The sequence below is a fragment of the Tauraco erythrolophus genome, chromosome 16, assembly GCF_009769465.1.
Source record: "Tauraco erythrolophus isolate bTauEry1 chromosome 16, bTauEry1.pri, whole genome shotgun sequence".
Classification (NCBI taxonomy): domain Eukaryota; kingdom Metazoa; phylum Chordata; class Aves; order Musophagiformes; family Musophagidae; genus Tauraco; species Tauraco erythrolophus.
The window spans coordinates 9,897,032-9,914,367 of record NC_141480.1 but is presented as its reverse complement, the minus strand read 5'-3'; the positions used below and the strand labels follow the sequence as shown (position 1 = coordinate 9,914,367).

General features: G+C 61.1%; 4 protein-coding genes across 7 annotated transcripts; 2 read left to right on the top strand and 2 right to left on the bottom strand.

The window, feature by feature from the left end:
• The first annotated feature begins 357 nt into the window (after positions 1-357).
• CLTB (clathrin light chain B) lies at positions 358-5,959 on the top strand. 3 transcript variants are annotated; one of them, XM_086621355.1, is made up of 6 exons: positions 358-541; positions 2,304-2,350; positions 4,240-4,357; positions 4,659-4,770; positions 5,212-5,265; positions 5,748-5,959. In XM_086621355.1, the coding sequence occupies exons 1-6, from the start codon at positions 358-360 to the stop codon at positions 5,917-5,919; spliced, it is 687 nt and encodes a 228-aa protein (XP_086477481.1). In that variant the 3' UTR covers positions 5,920-5,959. The 3 variants fall into 3 exon arrangements, with proteins under 3 accessions (XP_086477481.1, XP_086477482.1, XP_086477483.1); XM_086621356.1 differs by having other exon boundaries at positions 358-542; positions 2,290-2,350; XM_086621357.1 differs by lacking the exon at positions 5,212-5,265 and having other exon boundaries at positions 358-542; positions 2,290-2,350.
• A 3,683-nt stretch (positions 5,960-9,642) lies between these two features.
• On the bottom strand, positions 9,643-10,372 carry HIGD2A (HIG1 hypoxia inducible domain family member 2A). Its single transcript, XM_086621683.1, has 2 exons — positions 10,258-10,372; positions 9,643-9,993 (listed from the first exon to the last, which is right to left on the bottom strand). Exons 1-2 carry the CDS (start codon positions 10,370-10,372, stop codon positions 9,827-9,829), a joined length of 282 nt encoding a protein of 93 aa, XP_086477809.1. The 3' UTR covers positions 9,643-9,826.
• A 279-nt stretch (positions 10,373-10,651) lies between these two features.
• NOP16 (NOP16 nucleolar protein) lies at positions 10,652-13,382 on the top strand. Of its 2 annotated transcripts, XM_086621577.1 has the most exons (6): positions 10,652-10,758; positions 10,943-11,057; positions 11,339-11,366; positions 11,787-11,822; positions 12,627-12,733; positions 13,007-13,382. In XM_086621577.1, exons 1-6 carry the CDS (start codon positions 10,652-10,654, stop codon positions 13,148-13,150), a joined length of 537 nt encoding a protein of 178 aa, XP_086477703.1. In that variant the 3' UTR covers positions 13,151-13,382. The 2 variants fall into 2 exon arrangements, with proteins under 2 accessions (XP_086477703.1, XP_086477702.1); XM_086621576.1 differs by lacking the exon at positions 11,339-11,366 and having other exon boundaries at positions 11,753-11,822.
• Positions 13,383-14,599: 1,217 nt separating this feature from the next.
• Positions 14,600-16,535, bottom strand: ARL10 (ARF like GTPase 10). The gene is made up of 4 exons (XM_086621821.1): positions 16,350-16,535; positions 15,600-15,762; positions 15,229-15,404; positions 14,600-14,776 (listed from the first exon to the last, which is right to left on the bottom strand). The coding sequence occupies exons 1-4, from the start codon at positions 16,533-16,535 to the stop codon at positions 14,600-14,602; spliced, it is 702 nt and encodes a 233-aa protein (XP_086477947.1).
• Between the last annotated feature and the right edge of the window lie 801 nt (positions 16,536-17,336).

Genomic DNA, 17,336 nt, shown 5'->3' with positions numbered 1-17,336 from the left:
CCCTGGAGAGCCACGAGTGTGCGTGTGGGTGGAACCGGTGCTCCGGGGCCACAGCCCTGCGAGCTCGGGGTGAGGCGACCGGGCAGCCCCGGCCCGCCATGCCTGCACTGAGGCCGCTCCCGCGCACCCGGCGGCGGCGATGCCGGACCGGGCTGCAGCTCAGCCCCGGCCGGCGGCCCGGCTATGCGCCGGGAGGCGGGGACGCGGGACGCGCCCGACGGGGCCGCCCCGCCGCTGATGTCAGCGCGGCCGCCCCGCCCGCCGCTGCCGCCGCAGTGACAGCTCCGCCCGGGCCCAGTCGGGCCCAGCCCAGCCGAGCCGCGTAGCCGGAGCGGGAGCGGGGCGGGCGGGCCGGACATGGCCGACGACTTCGGCTTCTTTTCCTCGTCCGAGGGGGCCGGCGCCGAGGAGGACCCGGCCGCCGCCTTCCTGGCCCAGCAGGAGAGCGAGATTGCGGGTATCGAGAACGACGAGGGCTTCGGGCCGACCGACGGCGAATCGGCCTCCGCCCCGGCCGGGCAGGCGGCCCCGCCGGAACCGGGTGAGCGCCGCGCTGCGCCGGACGGGCACGGCCTGGGGCCCGCGGGGTCCGCCTGGCTGCGTGCCCGGTGGGCACGGAGGGGGCTGCCACCCCCGTGGGTATAAAGGAGGATTATGCCCCCTCTTGCCCAGAGGCAGGGAGGGGTTTCCTCCAGGCTGCGCCCACCGTGGGACTGGGTTTCCCTGTGGGATGCACTGCACCCCCAGTGGGTGATGGGGTCCGTGCTGCACTCCCAATGGGCAGACAACAGCGTTCCCCAGTGGACCAGGCCTACATCCCAGTAAGGGCTCTCCAGGGACTGTGCTTGGCCCCAGGAGGCTTGATGTTGGTGTTCCTTCTCAAGCCTCAGGATGTGGGGTGAATCCTGAGCTGGGACTTGCCAGCTGTGGGGTGATTTCTCCCCCATGTACTCAGGCTGGGTTCCCTGGGTTGGGCGGACCCCTGTCTCCATATCTCAGTGCCCCCAGCTAGGGCAATGTGAGAGGCATCCAGGTAGAGCTGGGGAGCAATGACAGCCCTGTCACAGTCCCCACAGACAGGAGAGCCCTTTGGGTTGCAAAATGGAAGGCATTTCCATTGGGGACATAGTGGTTCCAGGCTATACAGGTAGATGGTGCTTATCCTGATCTCTTGCCTCCAGTCTGCAGGGGCAAGGGCTCAGGGATCTGCTCTCCACATGGACGTAGGGACACTGCTGCCACAGTACTCTGGCTCCTTCCCCTATGTCCTGGTTTCGGCTGGGACACCCTAACCCAGGCCCACAGGGCCTCCTTGTGCTGACTGTGGAGCAGTGGTTTCACCTCTCCACACACAGGACTGCGGAGGCAGACCTGAACCCAGAGAGGTGTCGACAGCTATGGTGATAAATGCAGTCGGACAGGCTGGAGCTGGGTGTAGCTGGAGCTGCATTGTGGGGATGGTGGTTACCTGAGCTGCGCTGTGGCTGGGCGGCTGCCTGTGCCTGCTGCTAGCTAACTGGTAGAAGCCATGTGATCCTCACTGGGGAGAGCTCAGGGCCTGGAGTCTGCCTCCTTCAAAGCTTCTTCTCTCCCAGCAGTGGAGAGCCCTGCACAGGGCGGGCCTGGTGATCCTGGCGTGCAGCTCTCAGTGTTCTCTGAGGCTGTGGGGGAGATGGGGCTGTCCTGCAGCTGTGGGTGTCAGTGGTGCCTCATTACCAGCCCTAACCTTGCACCTCATCCCAGGGGCATGCCCCCAGATGGGCTCTCAAGGACCTGGGTGTGCATGTCTGCCCTCCTCTCCTGGTAGAGCACACTGCAGTGTTTCTGTGGGCTCTGTCCATGATAGGGTTGCCTTCCTGTTGCAGTCCTGCACTGCTGGGCACTCAGCCGACGGCTTCTGGGTCACCTATCTGTGTCTATCACAAGCCTCTGCCTGACTGCTTGTGCGTTGGGGTTGGTCAGGTTGTCTCTTTACAGTCAGAGCACCTGCCTGTATCCAGCCTTGTGCCTGGAACAGTTTCCCTAATCTTCAGATAAGATAAGACACCAGTGAAAACACCATAAAGACATAAATGCCCAGAGAGGCTTGTCTGGGAGAAAGGTGCGAGCTGAATGCCATGAAGGACAGGAGACCACGGGGCCTGGCCCATGTATGTGGAGCTGTTGTGGATGGGTGTGCTGGGCTGGAAGTAGCACAGCCACATCCCCTAGGAACTGGCTTGTTTTTTCTGTGAACACCAGCTCCTCTGGGATCACCTGCAGCTGCCATAGTTGTGTTTGTCTCTCTCTTCCTTTTTCTCTAGCTGGTTTGCAGAATGGAGGAGCCACTGTCAATGGAGATGTCTTTCAGGTGAGAGCTCAGCCCCTTGCCCTGGCCTAGTGGTACTAAGTGGGATTGGGTGGATATGGGGCAAGCACTCTGCTGCTCTGCCCCCGAGATTGACTGGAGTTTGCTGTCCAGCCCCAGAACAGCTATGGTGCTCCTGGAAAGGTCCGGGTCTCAAGGGGGAGTCCTGACTGCTCCATTCTTACCCTTCTTTGAAGAGAAGATTGCTCCTGCCTGCCATGACTTGCCCCAAATCTGTTTGCAAGTGGCCTGTGCCCTGAGGGAGTTCCTGGGCCCTAAGAGCAGGTGACAAATCCTCCATTCCCACAGAAGCCCCTCTCTCCAGGTTGAGTTGCTCCCGGAGGCATCCAGGGCAGTCAGGAGCATCTCTTGGCAGAGGCCAGAGCCACGACAGGGCTGCTACAGGACACTCACTTTGCTGTGGCCTTGCTGCCAAGTCCTGGCAGCATCTCCCACTAAACTCACTTTCCCCATGGCCAAGGGTATTTTGTGGGGCCCTGCCTGGGTCTCAGCTCCCTCTGCGAGCCCAAAGCCCAACTCTGCTGGCTACAGAAGAACCTGCACCAGCATCTGACAAACCCTTCACACCACTCAGCACCCAGCAGAGTGGCATGTGCATAGCCCGTGCCTAGTTTACCGGATGATAATCACATTAGAGACGAGGCAGACTTAATTAGATGTGGGATCTCAGAGGAGAGCTGTAATCCCATTGCTGAGCTCGGTGTCAGGCTGGGCATCCTGGCCAGCAGAAGGTGTTAGGAGAGATGCTGAGCCAGTGTGGTGCTGGGCCTGAGTGGTGGTTTAACCCCAGCTGGCAACTAAGCTGCTCGCTTACCGCCCCCCACGGCGGGATGGGGGAGAGAATCAGAAAAGACAGACAACTCGTGGGTTGAGATGAAGACAGTTTAATAGGGAAAGCAAAAGCCATGCACCCAAGCAAAGCAAAACAAGGAATTCCTTCACTGCTTCCCATGGGCAGGCAGGTGTTCAGCCATCTCCAGGAGAGCAGAGCTCTGTCATGCGTAATGGTTACTTGGGAAGACAAACGTCATCACTCCGAACATCTCCCCCTTCCTCCTCCTTCCCCCAGCTTTACATGCTGAGTATGACGCCATGTGGGATGGAATATCCCTGTGGTCAGTTGGGGTCAGCTGTCTCAGCTGTGTCCCTTCCCAGCTCCTTGTGCACCCCCAGCCTGCTTGCTGGTGGGGTGGGGTGAGAAGCAGAAAAGGCCTTGATGCTGTGTAAACGCTGCTCAGCAGTAACGAAAACTTCCCTGGATTATCAATGCTGTTCCCAGCACAAATCCAAAACATAGTGCCATAGTAGATATTACGAAGAAAGTTATCGCTGTCCGAGCCAAAACCAGCACAGCCTGGTGGGAGCCATACAGGCGGCTCAGCTTGGAGGGGCGAGGGAGGCTCTTTCCTGCAGGCTCGTGTCCAGGCAGAGCGCGGTGCCTCCCCTGGGCCCTGCCTCTTGCCTTGTTGTGGCCAAGCCTGTGATGATGCTCAGTCCTGAGGCTTTCTTTGCCCGAATCGGGCTGGGGAAGCGCAGTGCTGGTGGGGAGCATGTCACAAAGCCAGTGGCTGTCCTCTGCTGCGGAGCTGCCCAGAGGACATGAGAGATGTGTTGGCAGTGAGCAGCATGTCAAGGAGGGGAATGCTGGGAAGTCTTTCTGGGGTGGCAGGGCCTGGGGCTGGGAACTGGGACAGCTGCTTAAGTAGTGCTTTGGGGACGTGGTCCTACATGTCCTGGGCTGTCACTCTTCCTACCTCCTGTTTTGGCTCGTCGTGAGTGCTGGGAGCATGAAGTCCTGCCCTGCCTTCAAGGTGGCTGGTCTGGGCTGTGGGAGGAGCTGGTGCTGATGGTGAGGTGCTGATGTCCTGCAGGAGTCCAACGGTCCCACGGATGCCTACGCAGCCATAGCCAAGGCTGACCGTCTGACTCAGGAACCTGAGAGCATCCGCAAGTGGAGGGAGGAACAGAAGAAGCGCCTGGAGGAGCTGGGTGAGACCCAAGGGCGTATGTGGCCACACTCGTGGCACCTTGCAGCGCCGCAGTCGGGGCCCTTGGCATCCCTCATCTGGCAGTGACCCTGCTGCTTCCCAGAGAGGTGTCTTGTGCCCCATGCCATGTGGGTGCCTCTGCCAAAGATCTGTCCTTGAAGCAGTGATGCCTTTCGGACAGTACTAGTGGAGACTGGGGACAGGCCTGGGGGGCTGCAGCTGTCCTGCCTGCCCGAGGGGCTGCCCAGCAGACCCAGTGGGTGCCAGTCTGGCTGATGGAGTCTATCTCACTCTGGCCTTAGATGCGGCATCGAAGGTGACTGAGCAGGAATGGCGTGAGAAGGCCAAGAAGGACCTGGAGGAATGGAACCTGCGTCAGAATGAACAGATGGAGAAGAACCGGGCAAACAACAGGTATGTTGGGGTCAGCGTGGCCACAAGGGCTGCGATGGGAGCTGCTGTGCAGCCGGATCCACCTTCCTTGCATGTCTGGGGCCTCTGTCCCCACAGTGGGGCCCAGCCCTGTGGGGACAGAGCTTTGCCAGGCGAGGGGAGAGGCCTCAAGGCTTCAAGCGGCTCCAGTGGCTGCGCAGAGCTGCCCTGACTGGGACCACACTGGGATCACCCTGAGATTTCAGTGCCTCCTGCCCCCATGTGGGTCTCGCATTGGGGCAGGGTTGGGGCACTGTCTGTGCAGCCCTGCCATCACCAGCAGGCTTTCCTGGTGCTGTGCGTGCTGTGAGGAGTGGGTCATGCTCTGTGGGAGGACGCTAACCCCCTCTCTGTTTCTTTCTTTCTAACCCTCTGCCTGCCTTCTCCTCTGCGTTCTGTCTCTCTCTGTGCCTCGGGGGCTAGGATCGCTGACAAAGCCTTTTACCAGCAGCCGGACGCCGATGTGATTGGCTATGTGTATGTGCCTCTTACAGACCGTATCCTGTCCTGCAGTGTCGGCAGGGCCCTGGCTCCAGCACTGGCTGCCCAGCCAAGGGGAGGGGGGATGTTGGGAGGTACTGGGCTTTGGTGAGGTCCCAGAGGGAGGGTGATGCAGCTGAGTGTCTCCAGATCTTGGAGTCTTCGGAGGCAAGTGAAATGCCCCTGTGGGGGCTGGTTGAAGAGGCAAAGCCGTGAGGTCTTGTGCCTTTTGAGGGACAGCTCTGGGGGTAGAGAAGTCTTGGGAGCAGGTAGACACCGCCATGGCCCTGGTTGAACAATGTCTTGGGTGGGGGCAGCCAACAGCAGCCTTAAGCATCATGTATCTCCGGAGTCTGGAGGATGCTGAGCTCATCGTCTGGAGCAAGGGGATGGGAAGCGGGGACATAGGGGTTCCCAGACAGAGGGGAGGGTCTCCTTGGAAAGAGTTCCAACAGTGACAACCCCTAATGTCTCTGCAGGGCCTCAGAGGAAGCATTCCTGAAGGAGTCCAAGGAGGAAACCCCGGGCTCTGAGTGGGAGAAGGTGGCCCAGCTCTGTGATTTCAACCCCAAAAGCAGCAAGCAGAGCAAGGATGTCTCGCGGATGCGCTCGGTGCTCATCTCCCTCAAACAGACGCCCCTGTCCCGCTAGCTGCTGCCTGGCACAGCCAGGAGCGCAGCAGGGCAAGGCTGGGCTCACCGAGCTGGGCGGCTTTACGGGGCCAGCCCAGGAGGGGCCTCACCCTGCCTGCTCCCTGGTGTGCGCCTCGACTGTGCTCGAATCACCGGTTGTAACTCTCCCCATGGTTTTCCTTTGCTTAAAAGGTGCATCAGTCTCTTTTTACACTTATTTATTACTGTGGCAATTCCCCGGGAATCGACACTGGGTGGCAGAGCTGAGTTAGTGGGGGAGCCCCTGGCCTGGGCTCTGCGGGAGGCTGTGGCCAGGGGCCTGGCTGAGTGAGAGGGGGAACACCCCACCCACTGTTCCCCAGCTCACCCCTACGCTGGGAATAAACCTGCCCGTGGCTGTCCTGGTGCTGGGCAGCTGCAGGCATGGCAGCCCCATGCCTGGGCTTGAGTCCTAGTGCCAAGGCAGTGGTCCTAGCAGGACCCCAGGCTAGGGGTATGTGTGCCCGCTGTGGCAGGGTGTGCCGTTCTGGAAGGGTTTAGAGCAGAGCCGGCTGCGAAGCTGGGATGGTGAAGGACCGGCTCTGACTTAGTTCTGCACTGCTAGGTCCTGCAGGGAGCATGGCTGCGGTGTGATGCTGCCGGGCTAGCGGAGGCTGAGGAATGTGAGTGCAGGCACCCACGCTGGGCCAGGACTGCCAGCAGTTGCCCTGAGCCCAGCAGAACTCTTCCCCAGCCTGGCTGTGCACCCCAAAAACCTGGTGAGGCTCCAAGGAGCAGTTGCAGTATCCATGTCCCATCTGTCCTGCGCGGCTGCTGGTGCCGGGCAACACAGTGGTGCAGGGCACTGGGAAGGGGCCATGGAGTGAGTGTGCAGTATGTTTTCTGTCCCTCCCCCAAGACCACCAGTGGTTTGGAAAGTGGAGTGCCAGGCTTCAGGGGCCCTTGGCTCTACTCTGCTCCTTCCCCTGCTACTAAGATGGGGGATAGAGGCTGTGTGGTTGCAGGGAAGGAGGCAGGAAGGTCCAGCTGCTGTGGGGCAGGTTGAACCCCCAGCTTCCTAACCCAGGGGTCCAGAGCAGGATTGGGCAGAGTTCTGGTGCTGAGGCTTGTGCTGTCCCTGGAGACCAACCCACATATGTGTCTGCAGCTGCTCTGTGGCTTCTGGCCCCCACTGCATTTGCACGCCTAAGGCAGCATAGTGACATGCCTTAGTCCTGCTCCTCGCCCCACAGGGCACACGCTTTCCAGCCTGAACACCAGCTTTCTCTCCTCTGCTTGGTGGGGCCAGCACCAGTCCCTCCGGCTCTGAGGTCCAGCCCTGGAAACCTGCAAAACTCCCATGTGGCAGGAGAGGGGCAGGCCTGCGCACATCCTGCTGTGGGGCAGCCTGGAACTTGTGCCTCGGGTCTGGCCCATTGGCAGCTTGGGAAGGGCTTGCAGCAGTGAGCTGGGAGAACACGGGGCAGAACCCACAAAACATTTGCTTGAGCCTCACTGCAGAGCCCTGTTCAGTTGAATAGCAAGTATGCAGAGCTCTCCTGCCCTACAGCTGTGGCTCCACAAATCAGGAAGGTCATCTGCACCTCTGGCTCTGGGGCGCAGGCTCAGCAGCAGGCTGGGAAGGGAAGTGGGTGCGTAGGGAGTCACTTGGTGGTGTGTGCTGGGATTGTGCCCCTGTGTCTGTAGGGCTGATTGCTCCTACTGTGTCCCGCTGTGCTCCAGCATGCATAGGCAGCTCTGCTGTGCTGCGGGATGGATGCCGATGCAGGATACCTTGGGACTCGGCTGCCTGCCTCCACCTTTCACTGCAGAGCAGCAGGAAGCACCTCTGGTTGCTTCCCAGGGGCAGGGAGCCCCACTACGCTCTGGCCCTCCAGCTCCTGCAGGCAGCCAGGCCCCTGTGTGCCCCAGCTGCCGCATGCCCCGTGTCAGGCAGGGGCAGCCAGCTCCCGGGGAGCCGTGCCCACAGCTGTTCTACACCCTCTTGGCTTTGGTATCTGTGACTGTTCAAATTATCTGTTACAATAAACCGACATCTCCAACCCTACAGGGCACTGTCATCTTTCTGCTTCAGCAACACGTGTGTGAGTTCAGGAGAACCCACAGCTACAAAGTCTTCTGCAGAAAGAATGGTGCTGGAGGAGAACCATGGCCTATAGGAAAAAGCAGAAGCAGGGGGAAGGGCCAGAGGGTTTGTGCTTGGCTGAGGGGGAAGCAGGGGCAGCAGGACCAGGGGGCTCTGCTCCACCCCCAGGGAGCTGCGAGCTCCTGCTTGTCCAGATGGGCTGAGTTGCTCCCCAGCCCACTGCACCCGTCTCCCAGCTGCCAAGGGAATGTGCTCGCAGACCTGCCTACCGGCTGCCTCCCACAGCCCTACCCCAAGCTGGCTGGGCTGGAAGTGCCAGCCAGGCAGCCAAAGGTAGCTGCCTCGGAAAGACGTGCTGAGCAGGCAGCCAACCAGGGAAGGCAGGCAGCACCCTGGGCTCCCCAGTGCCAAGGTGGAGCTCACCCTGCTCCGTACTGGTGATGGCAATGGCTTGTTCCCCACCCTTGCATTTCAGAAGTCAGCTCTGATGGGCGAGAGCGTTCCCTCTCCCCTTGTTGAGGACCACCAGCACCATGGTTCCCCAGATGGGACAAAACAAGCACCTGTTCATGGGCAGGGAGAGTTTACTGCTCACCCTGTCCTCCAGAGCTGCTTGTAAGGGCAAAGCAGGATCAGCAAGTTGCCAGGCAGCCAGCTGCGAACCCACCACAGACCAGGGAGGGTGGGGGCACAGGCACCAACATGCAGACACCCAGAGAGCAACACCTGGAAACACCCCAGGACGCTCAACACAAGGAGGAACCGCAGAGCAGTCAGTGGTGCCTGTGCCCTTACCCTGCAGAGACACGTTCTGCCTACAGGCAAGGACAAGCTGCTGCAGCCATGCAGCGAATGCAGCCTACGGCCCATGTCCTCCCAGCTCTGTGGCTCTGACACAGGAGAGCAAAGCCTTGCTACTCGCCAGACACCCCTGGTATGATCCAATGCCAACAGCAAGACTTGGAGCTGCCTGTGATGATGTTTGCCACGACACAGCCGGTGCAGCTCCCTTTGGAAAAAGGGCATTTATTTGCTCAGCAGCCAGTTCCAGCTCATGCGAAGCAGCGAGCTGCACAGGAACCAACTGCCCAGCAAAAGCAGCTGAAGCAGCAGCATGTCCCTGAGAACACGGTCAGGCCCCATTTTGGAAATGCGAGTTTGCAACTTGTTTTCACAGGGAGTTACATCTCTTGTGTCCTGCTTGCATCACCACAGCTTTGAGGCAGCCGTGCCTGCTCCCTTGCCTTCCTACACTGTTTACTCTTCTGGCTCCTCATTGCTCTCCAACCCAGTATCAGTCAGCATCTCATCGTAATTCACGTTACTACTCACTGATTGCAACCGAACACGTTACGTTATCTCCCCAACAACTCCCCTGCTGCCTACAACCTGTGTCCTGCCAGGATCAAGCCATAAACAGAGCTGTTCTTCCTACCCAGGCAGCTCATTTCTCTGCTGCTGGTACCCTGCCCAAATAAAGCCACACTCCAGAGCAGACCACGACCCGCAGGACACAGTCTGAACACACTGTGATGGCACCAAGCAGGGACAAGAGGTCTGACAGGGGTGGAGAGCATTAGTGAGATGCAGCCTCCAGTGTTGCAGGAGGATAAGCTCTCAGGGAGTCAAAAAACGCCACAGCCCAAATTTCAGGTTCATCACAGAGGTGTATTAGCCACATTTCCAGTGCTCTGGAATACAGAGCCTCTCCAACACTGCCTGCACCAAGACATCACACTGTCTCTCAGAAAACTCCTTCCGCGGCCAGAATCCACCCTGACAGCTGGGGCACAGGCTGGCGGGCACACGCCTGCGGCCACAACTTCTCTCTTGTCCGACTTCACTTTCTGGATTTCATGGCTGTGACCACCATCCCTCCCAGGAGGGCTGCGAAGGTGAAGCCCTGCGCCAGGATACGTGCCCGCATCATCAGCTGAGACCGACGGGTGTTGCCTTTCTTGAAGCTGATCAGTCCGTAGGTCAGGACGCCGACAGTGCAGAGGCAGCCTGCGGAGAAGGACGGGGGCACGGCTCAGCGGAGCGGGGCCGGGGCTGCGAGCACCAGCTCACGCCGCCGCCTTCCCGTTCCCCCCGCAGCTCGGCGCTGCTGGCCGGTCAGACAATGCCCTCCAACAACAGACGTGCCCCGCGGCGGGCAGTCCCGCGGACCCGGGCTCAAGAGAGGCCGACCCACCGCTCCGGGCGCACCCCCGCCACCAGCCTCCATCGCCCCGGCCCCCCCACTCAGCCCCCCCGCCCGTTCCCCCTCACCGAGCGGCACCAGGGGGTTCTCGCGGGTCTTGCGCAGGAACTTGTCCCCGAAGCCCTCCTCGCTAAACACCGGCAGCGGGCTGGGCTCCAGCGGCGGGGGTGGGCCGGCCGCCATGGCTGCGGCCCGCGGCGAAGGTGACCACACCCGCGACCCTTCCCGGCTGCCGTACCGGGAAGCAGCGCGCGCTCCCGGTAGTCAATGGCGGGAACCGCCCCCGGCAGCCCGCACGCCCCGCCCCCCGCCCAGGGCTGCCGGGGGTTGGAGTCGGCGGTGGCCGCACCCGGCGCGTGGCGCCGCGGGCGCGGGACTACATTTCCCGTGGTGCCGCGCGGCGCGGCCCGGCCCGGAGCGCGGCAGCGGCACCGGCAGCCCCAGCAGCAGCGCGGCGCCGCCATGCCGAAGGCGAAGGGGAAGAACCGGCGGCAGAAGTACTCCTACAACCTCAACCGCAAGCGGCTCTACCGCAGCGCCCGCCGCCGCGCCGCCCCGCGCATCGCCTGGTGAGCGCTGCGGCGGGGTGGGCACCGGCGGGGGGGGCGCGGGCCCGTGTCTGAGTGGGTGCACCGGGGGTCCTGCTGCACGGCTCGGCGGGCGCTTGGGGGAGCTTATCCGTGGGGAGGGGACGCGCACCCGCGCGGGGAAGGTGGGCGCAGCCCGTGATGCCGGTGCGTGTCCCCCGCGCAGCTCGCACATCCGCCATGCCTGGGACCCGACCAAGTCGGTGGCGCAGAACCTGGCCGACATGGGCCTGGCCGAGGATCCCAACAAGGCCATCCCCATCCCCAAGAAGAAGCTGCTGGTAAGTGTGGCCGTGTCCCGCCGGGAAGGGCAGGGAGGCTCGGCTGGGGCTGCGCCTTTTGGGGGGCGTGGAAGGTCGGGCTTCCCCCAGGACAGGCAGCTGGGCTGGGGAAAAGCATCATGGAGAGCAGCCTGCGGGTCGGGTGGCTCCGGATGAGTCTCTGTAGGTGGTCAGGTTTCTTATCTTTATTGATACGTTTTTCTCACCAAGATCCTGGTGTGGGAACGAGCTGCAGTGTCACAGAGTCACTGGACTTTAGAGCAAAGTATAAATAACATCAGTCAATCTCCTGGGACCTGCCGGAGAGAGGTGGGCTTGGGAACACTGCAGCCAGCCGAGTTGCTCCTGATAACAAAGAAAACCTCTTTGTGTGCAGCAGTGCCAGCCCAGCCTGCCTGCATCAGTGGGCAGTGCTTCCAGGTGAAAGATGACCCTGTGAAATGTCACACTCATGAAAATAAACAGGAGTGACTTTGTTTGCCACTCGTCTCCGTTCACACGGTATTGCTCGGGCGGCAGGCTTGCCCATGAGCCAGCTCAGTGGTGCAAATAAGGCTCTGCTCAAGCCAGCTGAGATTTCTCGGTCCTTGCAGCCGTTGTATAAGCTGCTTGGAGGTTTGGGAGCAATGCATGGGGACACAGCTCTTTTTCAAATGGGCTTTTCTTGAGTTGCCTTCTCTCTCGATTTAATGCAGGGGATGGAAGCGGAAAGCCATGGACAGGGGCAAGGGAAGAAAATAGTGCGAAAGCCCTACGTAGTGAACGGTCAGTGCTGCTTCTGTCCTCCCTGGGGACTGCTTCACCACCTCCAGCCCCGGCGGGTTTCCTGCTGAACCGCACCACTGCCATTCCGGTTGTGGTTCTCCCAGGGCCCTGTGGGTTATTTTTGTCTCTCATCTTTGTGCTCCCAGACTGTCCTTAGTTACTGTGCTGTGCCAGGGGCAGGGAAAGCTGTTAATTCTTCTCCAGGCTTGTGGGCTTGTAGAGGAGTATCCCCCCTGGCAGCAGTCAGCTGAGGGTTCCCAGCCAGGCTGGAGCTGCGCCAGAAAACAGGACAGCAGCTCTGCCATCCCTGTATATCCTGTCTCAGGAATTTAATTTTCCTTCCTGTGCTGCTTTTGCTGCTTTTTTTTTCAATATTTCTCCCTGCAGCCCCAAGAGGGCTCTTGTCACTCTGAAATGTGCTGGTATGTGGCACCAGGGTGACAAGAAACTGTGACTGCAGTACCCCGCATGTTTTAGTGGTGGGCTGGGCATCTCTGAAGAGTCACGGTGTGCAGCCTGGGCAGAAAGGCTCCCCTCCTCAGCAGTGTGAGCTGGAGAGAAGCCACAGCACAGGCCTGGATGCCTGCAGCCTACAGGGAGGGCTGTTGTCTTGTTTGTTTTCCTGCATGATTGTGCTGGGAAGCAGCCCTGTGTGTGTAAGCAGCCAGGCTGTGCTGCAGGAGCCACTTCCTTTCTGCAAGTCCTTGCAGGGCTCAATCTTGGGAGGAGGCTGGGAGCCTCTGAGGTGCTGCTTGCTTCTCTCCCCTGCCTGCCTGCCTCACGGTGTCTCTGTCCTCTGCCTAGAGATGGAATATGAGGCCAGTCTCCCTGAGAAGAAGTCAAACACACTCTCGCGAGACCTTATTGACTATGTGCGGTACATGATACAGAACCACGGAGAGAACTACAAGGTAAGTACTGGCTGTCCCAGGGTGAGGAGCACCTGAAGTAACTTGCTCCTGGTTCTTCTGCAGGATGAGAATCGCTAATCCTCTCTGTCCTGGATCCTGAATCATAGTCAGCTGATTGTTAAGGGGAAGCAGTGCTTTGAACCTTGTCCAGGTCCCTGTCTGACTCGGGCACTGATCACAGCTGGCCTGGGTGGGCCTTTGGAGCATGGCTGGACTGGTTTGGAGTTTGCTCTTGGGGCCACTCCTCTGACTTACCCTTGTCCTTTGTCACAGGAAATGGCTCGAGATGAGAAGAACTACTACCAGGATACTCCCAAACAGATTAAGAGAAAGATCAATGTGTACAAGAATTTCTATCCTGAGGAGTACAAAGATTTCATTGCATCACTCAAGCAGGAAAAGATGGATGTGCAGTGACTGCCTTTTTTTCTCAGGTTTGCCTAACATACGGGCTCAGTGCCTGCAAGTTGAGCTACGTAAAGCCTCTGGCTGTAGAGGAAGGACCTTCATTAGACAGAGATAGTTATTACCAGACATGACAGACTCTTGGCTGCGGCTTGTGGTGTTGGGACTGAATGTGTTGCGCCGGTCCCTTTCTGTGTGGCCGCCAGCACTTCTTTGGCTTTTTTAAAATAAATTACTCTTTCAAGCTGGTGTGAACGTCTTGCTCATGGGCTTTCGCTTGGCACAGTCCCACTTCGGAGACCTTCCGGTGCCAGCCTGTGGGACACAGGCATTGGGTGCATGTGCTTGCTCTGCAGCAACGGGGCTGGGGGCCCGCAGGGTGCAGGCAGCACTTGCTGATTTCCCTGTAGGCAGCAAAGTTTGGAGCAGGGCCACATGCTGCTTCCTTGCCCTGTGAGCAACCTTCCTTCTGCAGCTTGGGAGACCGGGCTGGGGGCCCCTTCCCTGCCAAGGAGCTGGAGGGCAGCACAAAGTGATCAGCCTCTTTTATTGACAAAAAGAAGGAGCAAAAATTACAAAAGGTTTTGCAGCGCAGATCGGCCAGCGCATACTCCCTTTCCCCGATGTGCTCCTCAGCTTCCCTGATCGGTTTTCCAGAACGCAGTGCCCCGTGGACTGATCCAGCAGCACTTCTGCCTGCAAGCAGGACTTCCTGCGGGCCCTGAGCCTGGCTCCTTCCCCTTCTTCCTGGGCCAGGAGGGAGACCAGGCAGTGGGGTAAATGCCTGCTGAGCGCAGCTCCTGCCAAACAGCTGTCTTTACCCCTGTTCAAGGTGAAGCGGTGGTGTCGGGCTGCTTGATGCCTGGCTTCATCTCTCATAAACAGGGCTTTAAATACAGAGTTGGGGGAACTGAGGGCTGTGCTCAGCCCCAGTGAGGGGCAGCCTGAGCAGGTTATTCCCACTGGTGTGTGTTGTACTGGCAGGGCTGCGGTGCAGGACTGCCAGCAGTAAATCCTCATGGTATTTGGGAAGGAGAGCCCACCTGGGACAACCTGTCCAGGCCAGTGGGTGAGAAGGCTACTTCGCTTGTTCAGCCCCATTCATTTAATATCCTGCAGGGCTGCTGTGAAGGGGCCTGTCCCTGTGCTGCAGGTTCCTGCTCACCAGGAGGTAAGAGCCGTGCTTGTGTCTCCATCCCAAGGGAGATTTCGTCCCTGCACTGGCAGAGGTGGCTGCCCTCTCCCTGCAGCAGAGCAGAGCCCACTGCTCATGTTCCTTGAGGGCAGCTGTGTGGCAGCTCAACCCCAAAGCTCACAGGGTGCAGCAAACGCCCTAGGGCCAGCAGCCTGCTACCAGTGAGTCTGAGCTCCAGGGCTCCTGCCCAGCTGCCTCCGTCCTCGTGCTGTGCTTCCCAGAGAGGAGCCATGCAGGGGTGGGGGCCTGTCAGCCCCCCATGCGGCTCAGTGCTGGGAGAGCAGACTGACCAGCAGGCTTTTCACATGGAGGACACTGGTGGCAGTGTTCAAACTGGCCCAGGTCGCGCTGGTGGGCAGGAGGAAGAACTCCCGCTGCCCGCTGAGCGTGTGCAGGGCCAGCTCCTTCCGCAGCTCTTCCGTGCTCAGGGCATCGCTCTTGTCCTGTGAGGGAAAGAGACAGCCGCTCAGGAGGGGAGCAGTGCCAGGAGCTGCGCTGCTGGCTGGCAGGCGCGCTGCCCTGCCTGTGTGGTCCTGGCAGGGATCGTGCGCAGCAGGGCTGCCTCGCTCTTCCATTGGAGTCGCTTTGGCACAAGCTAATGGGAAGCAGCACCAGGCACGCACTTGGCCGCCTGCCTGGAGGATGTAGTTCCCCTTGGGGATTTTGCCTGCTGCTGCCTGGGTGCTCTCCTGAAACCCCTTAGCCAGGGCACTGGTAACGGCAGCCGTGCCTCCTGATGAAGACTGGAGGAGACGGGCCCCGAGAAATCCGATTTTGCAAGAGCTGGTGGATTTGGGGTATCATGATTTCTCCTTGGGGCCCTGGGGAGGGACAGTTTTGCTGGAAACAGCCCTGGGGGGCAGCTGCAGAGACAGACACACGGACGGACACTCACCTGCTTGTTGGCCAGCACGATCAAGGGCAGCTGGGGCTCTGCGGCCAGCAGCGCATGCAGCTCCTGGCGCGCTGTCAGCAGGCGCGACCTGTCCACGGAGTCCACCACGAACACCAGCACGTGGGCATGGCTCAGGTAGTGGGGCCAGTACGCTCGCAGGTTCTGGCTGCCACCCACTGTGGGAGACAAGCAGGATCAGACACTGGTGTGGGGGTGAGCAGGGCTGCCACCTCCCCGTAGCACCTCAGGGAACCACACCTCCCGTTGCCAGGGATGCTCTGCACCCCCAGCACAGTGCCAGCAGGTGGAGGGACCCTCTGGGTCGTGCAGGCTCAGCCCCGGGGGATGCGGCAGGATCAGGCCAGCCTTACCCTCCAGCAGGTCCATCTCCAGCCCCTCGATGTAGAGCTGGGCAGAGTTGAAGCCGCGGGTGGGTGCGATGTGCTCCCTGGCCGTCCGGCTGCAGATATAGTGCACGACACTGCTCTTCCCTGCCCCGTCCAGCCCCAGCACCAGCACCTGCCGCCAGTCCAGCTGCAGGGGCACAGGAGGGTGTGGGGTGCATGTGGGGGCTGGTCCCTGGACACGCAGACCCTTGTTTAGGCAGCTGGTTGAAGGACCTGCCCAGCGCAAGGGGTCCTGCCAGTCCCCCCAGCCCCTGCGTCCCCATCTCCAGCCCAGTGGGCTCCAGGGGTGGTTCAAACCAGGGACCCTTTCCCAGCAGGATGGGCTGCAGGAGGGTCCCCAAAGGATATCCTGGGGAATCCAGCCTGACCTGATCCAGGGGCTCCTGGTGGGAGATCCCAGCGGGATCCTGACCCAGCCCCCACGTGCTCTGAGGGATCTTGCTGGCGATCCAGAGCCTTCCCCAGCCCAGTGATCACAGGGGCGATCCAGACCCCCTGCCCCTTCCGCAGCTTGACGGTCTCGCATTATGAGGAACCTGGAGGGATCCCGAACCTCTGCCCCGTCCCTGCCCGGTTGGACTCAGGGAGATCCCGGTACGGGATTCCCGGTATAGGGGATCCTGCTACAGGGGATCCCGGGGAGATCCCGACCCTGTGCCCTTCCCGTGCCGCAGTGAGCCGGGGTTCCCCGGTGAGCGTCCGTCCCTCCCTCACCGCGTCGCCAGCGGGGGCTCGGTCTCGCAGCTCCCGCAGTTCCCGCTCCCACCAGCCGCCCCAGTCGGTGCCGGTGCCGGTGCCGCGGAAGTAGATCTTCCAGGCGATGAAGAGGAGCGAGCCGAGGGCGGCCACGGCGGCCCCCAGGGCCAGCGTCAGATCCCGGAGGGCGCCGGTCGGAGCCATGCGGCACCGGCACCGCGCGGCCACGGCGCAGCTGTGCCCCCCCGCCCCCGCCAGCTGTGTCCGCGGGCGGCGCGCCAGCGCCAGCTGTGCCCGCCCCTGACGTCACCGCCGCGCTTAAAGGGGCCGCTCACACCGCGGAGTAGAGGGGAGGGAGAGATGATGGATGGAGATATGGAGGGAGGGATGGTGGGGATGGAGGGAGAAATGGTGGGGAGAAGAAGGGGACGATGGGGAGAGGGAGGGAGGGAGGCAGGCAGCAGAGGCTCCCCAGCCAGTGTGCTGACACTTGAGCTCCCCGCCAGGCTCCACACCTGCCTGGCAGCCTGGCACCCAGCACAGCAGGCGCCCGCGGGCCCGAGGGTTGTTCCAGCTGCCCAAGAGACTCCACAATCTGCCCCGGTGGCATAAAGCATTCCCGCCCGGGCCGGGTCCCACGGCGGTGGCTGCAGGGCCTTCCCTCGAGCCACCACGCCTGGCTCCCGCGGCGCTCGGGGTGGTTACAGCAGGGCAGCGAGGGACCCCCTGCCCCGCTGCCGCTGGACACCCCTCCAGCGGGCCGGGCACTCCTCCGGCGGGCCGACAGGTTTTGCCGGCAGAGCTGGTACCCGGGATGGGGGCGGGCAGGAACAGGTGGTGGGTGTGCCAGGGCAGGCAGGATCGGGCAGCGCTGCCCTGGCACAAACGCCCCAGGCCAGTGCGGTCTGGCAGGGACAGGGTGTCCCAAACCCTGCCGCCCCAGGCCCCCGCGCCGTGCCCTCTGCCCCCAGCCCGCCTCGCCCCCGGGAATCGCCTGGTCTCTCC

Bases quoted from the DNA above. Each gene is read 5' to 3' on its own strand.
- HIGD2A (XM_086621683.1), bottom strand. From the start codon at position 10,372: ATGGCGGCCGGCCCACCCCCGCCGCTGGAGCCCAGCCCGCTGCCGGTG. The intron at 9,994-10,257 runs GTGAGGGGGAAC...CCTTCTCCGCAG, and splicing joins GAACCCCCTGGTGCCGCTCG to GCTGCCTCTGCACTGTCGGC.
- CLTB (XM_086621356.1), top strand. From the start codon at position 358: ATGGCCGACGACTTCGGCTTCTTTTCCTCGTCCGAGGGGGCCGGCGCC. The intron at 2,351-4,239 runs GTGAGAGCTCAG...GATGTCCTGCAG, and splicing joins TCAATGGAGATGTCTTTCAG to GAGTCCAACGGTCCCACGGA. The intron at 5,266-5,747 runs GTATGTGCCTCT...ATGTCTCTGCAG, and splicing joins GCCGATGTGATTGGCTATGT to GGCCTCAGAGGAAGCATTCC.
- NOP16 (XM_086621576.1), top strand. From the start codon at position 10,652: ATGCCGAAGGCGAAGGGGAAGAACCGGCGGCAGAAGTACTCCTACAAC. The intron at 10,759-10,942 runs GTGAGCGCTGCG...TCCCCCGCGCAG, and splicing joins GCCGCCCCGCGCATCGCCTG to CTCGCACATCCGCCATGCCT. The intron at 11,823-12,626 runs GTCAGTGCTGCT...TCCTCTGCCTAG, and splicing joins AAAGCCCTACGTAGTGAACG to AGATGGAATATGAGGCCAGT.
- ARL10 (XM_086621821.1), bottom strand. From the start codon at position 16,535: ATGGCTCCGACCGGCGCCCTCCGGGATCTGACGCTGGCCCTGGGGGCC. The intron at 15,763-16,349 runs GTGAGGGAGGGA...GTGCCCCTGCAG, and splicing joins GAGCCCCCGCTGGCGACGCG to CTGGACTGGCGGCAGGTGCT. The intron at 15,405-15,599 runs GTAAGGCTGGCC...TGTCTCCCACAG, and splicing joins GGAGATGGACCTGCTGGAGG to TGGGTGGCAGCCAGAACCTG.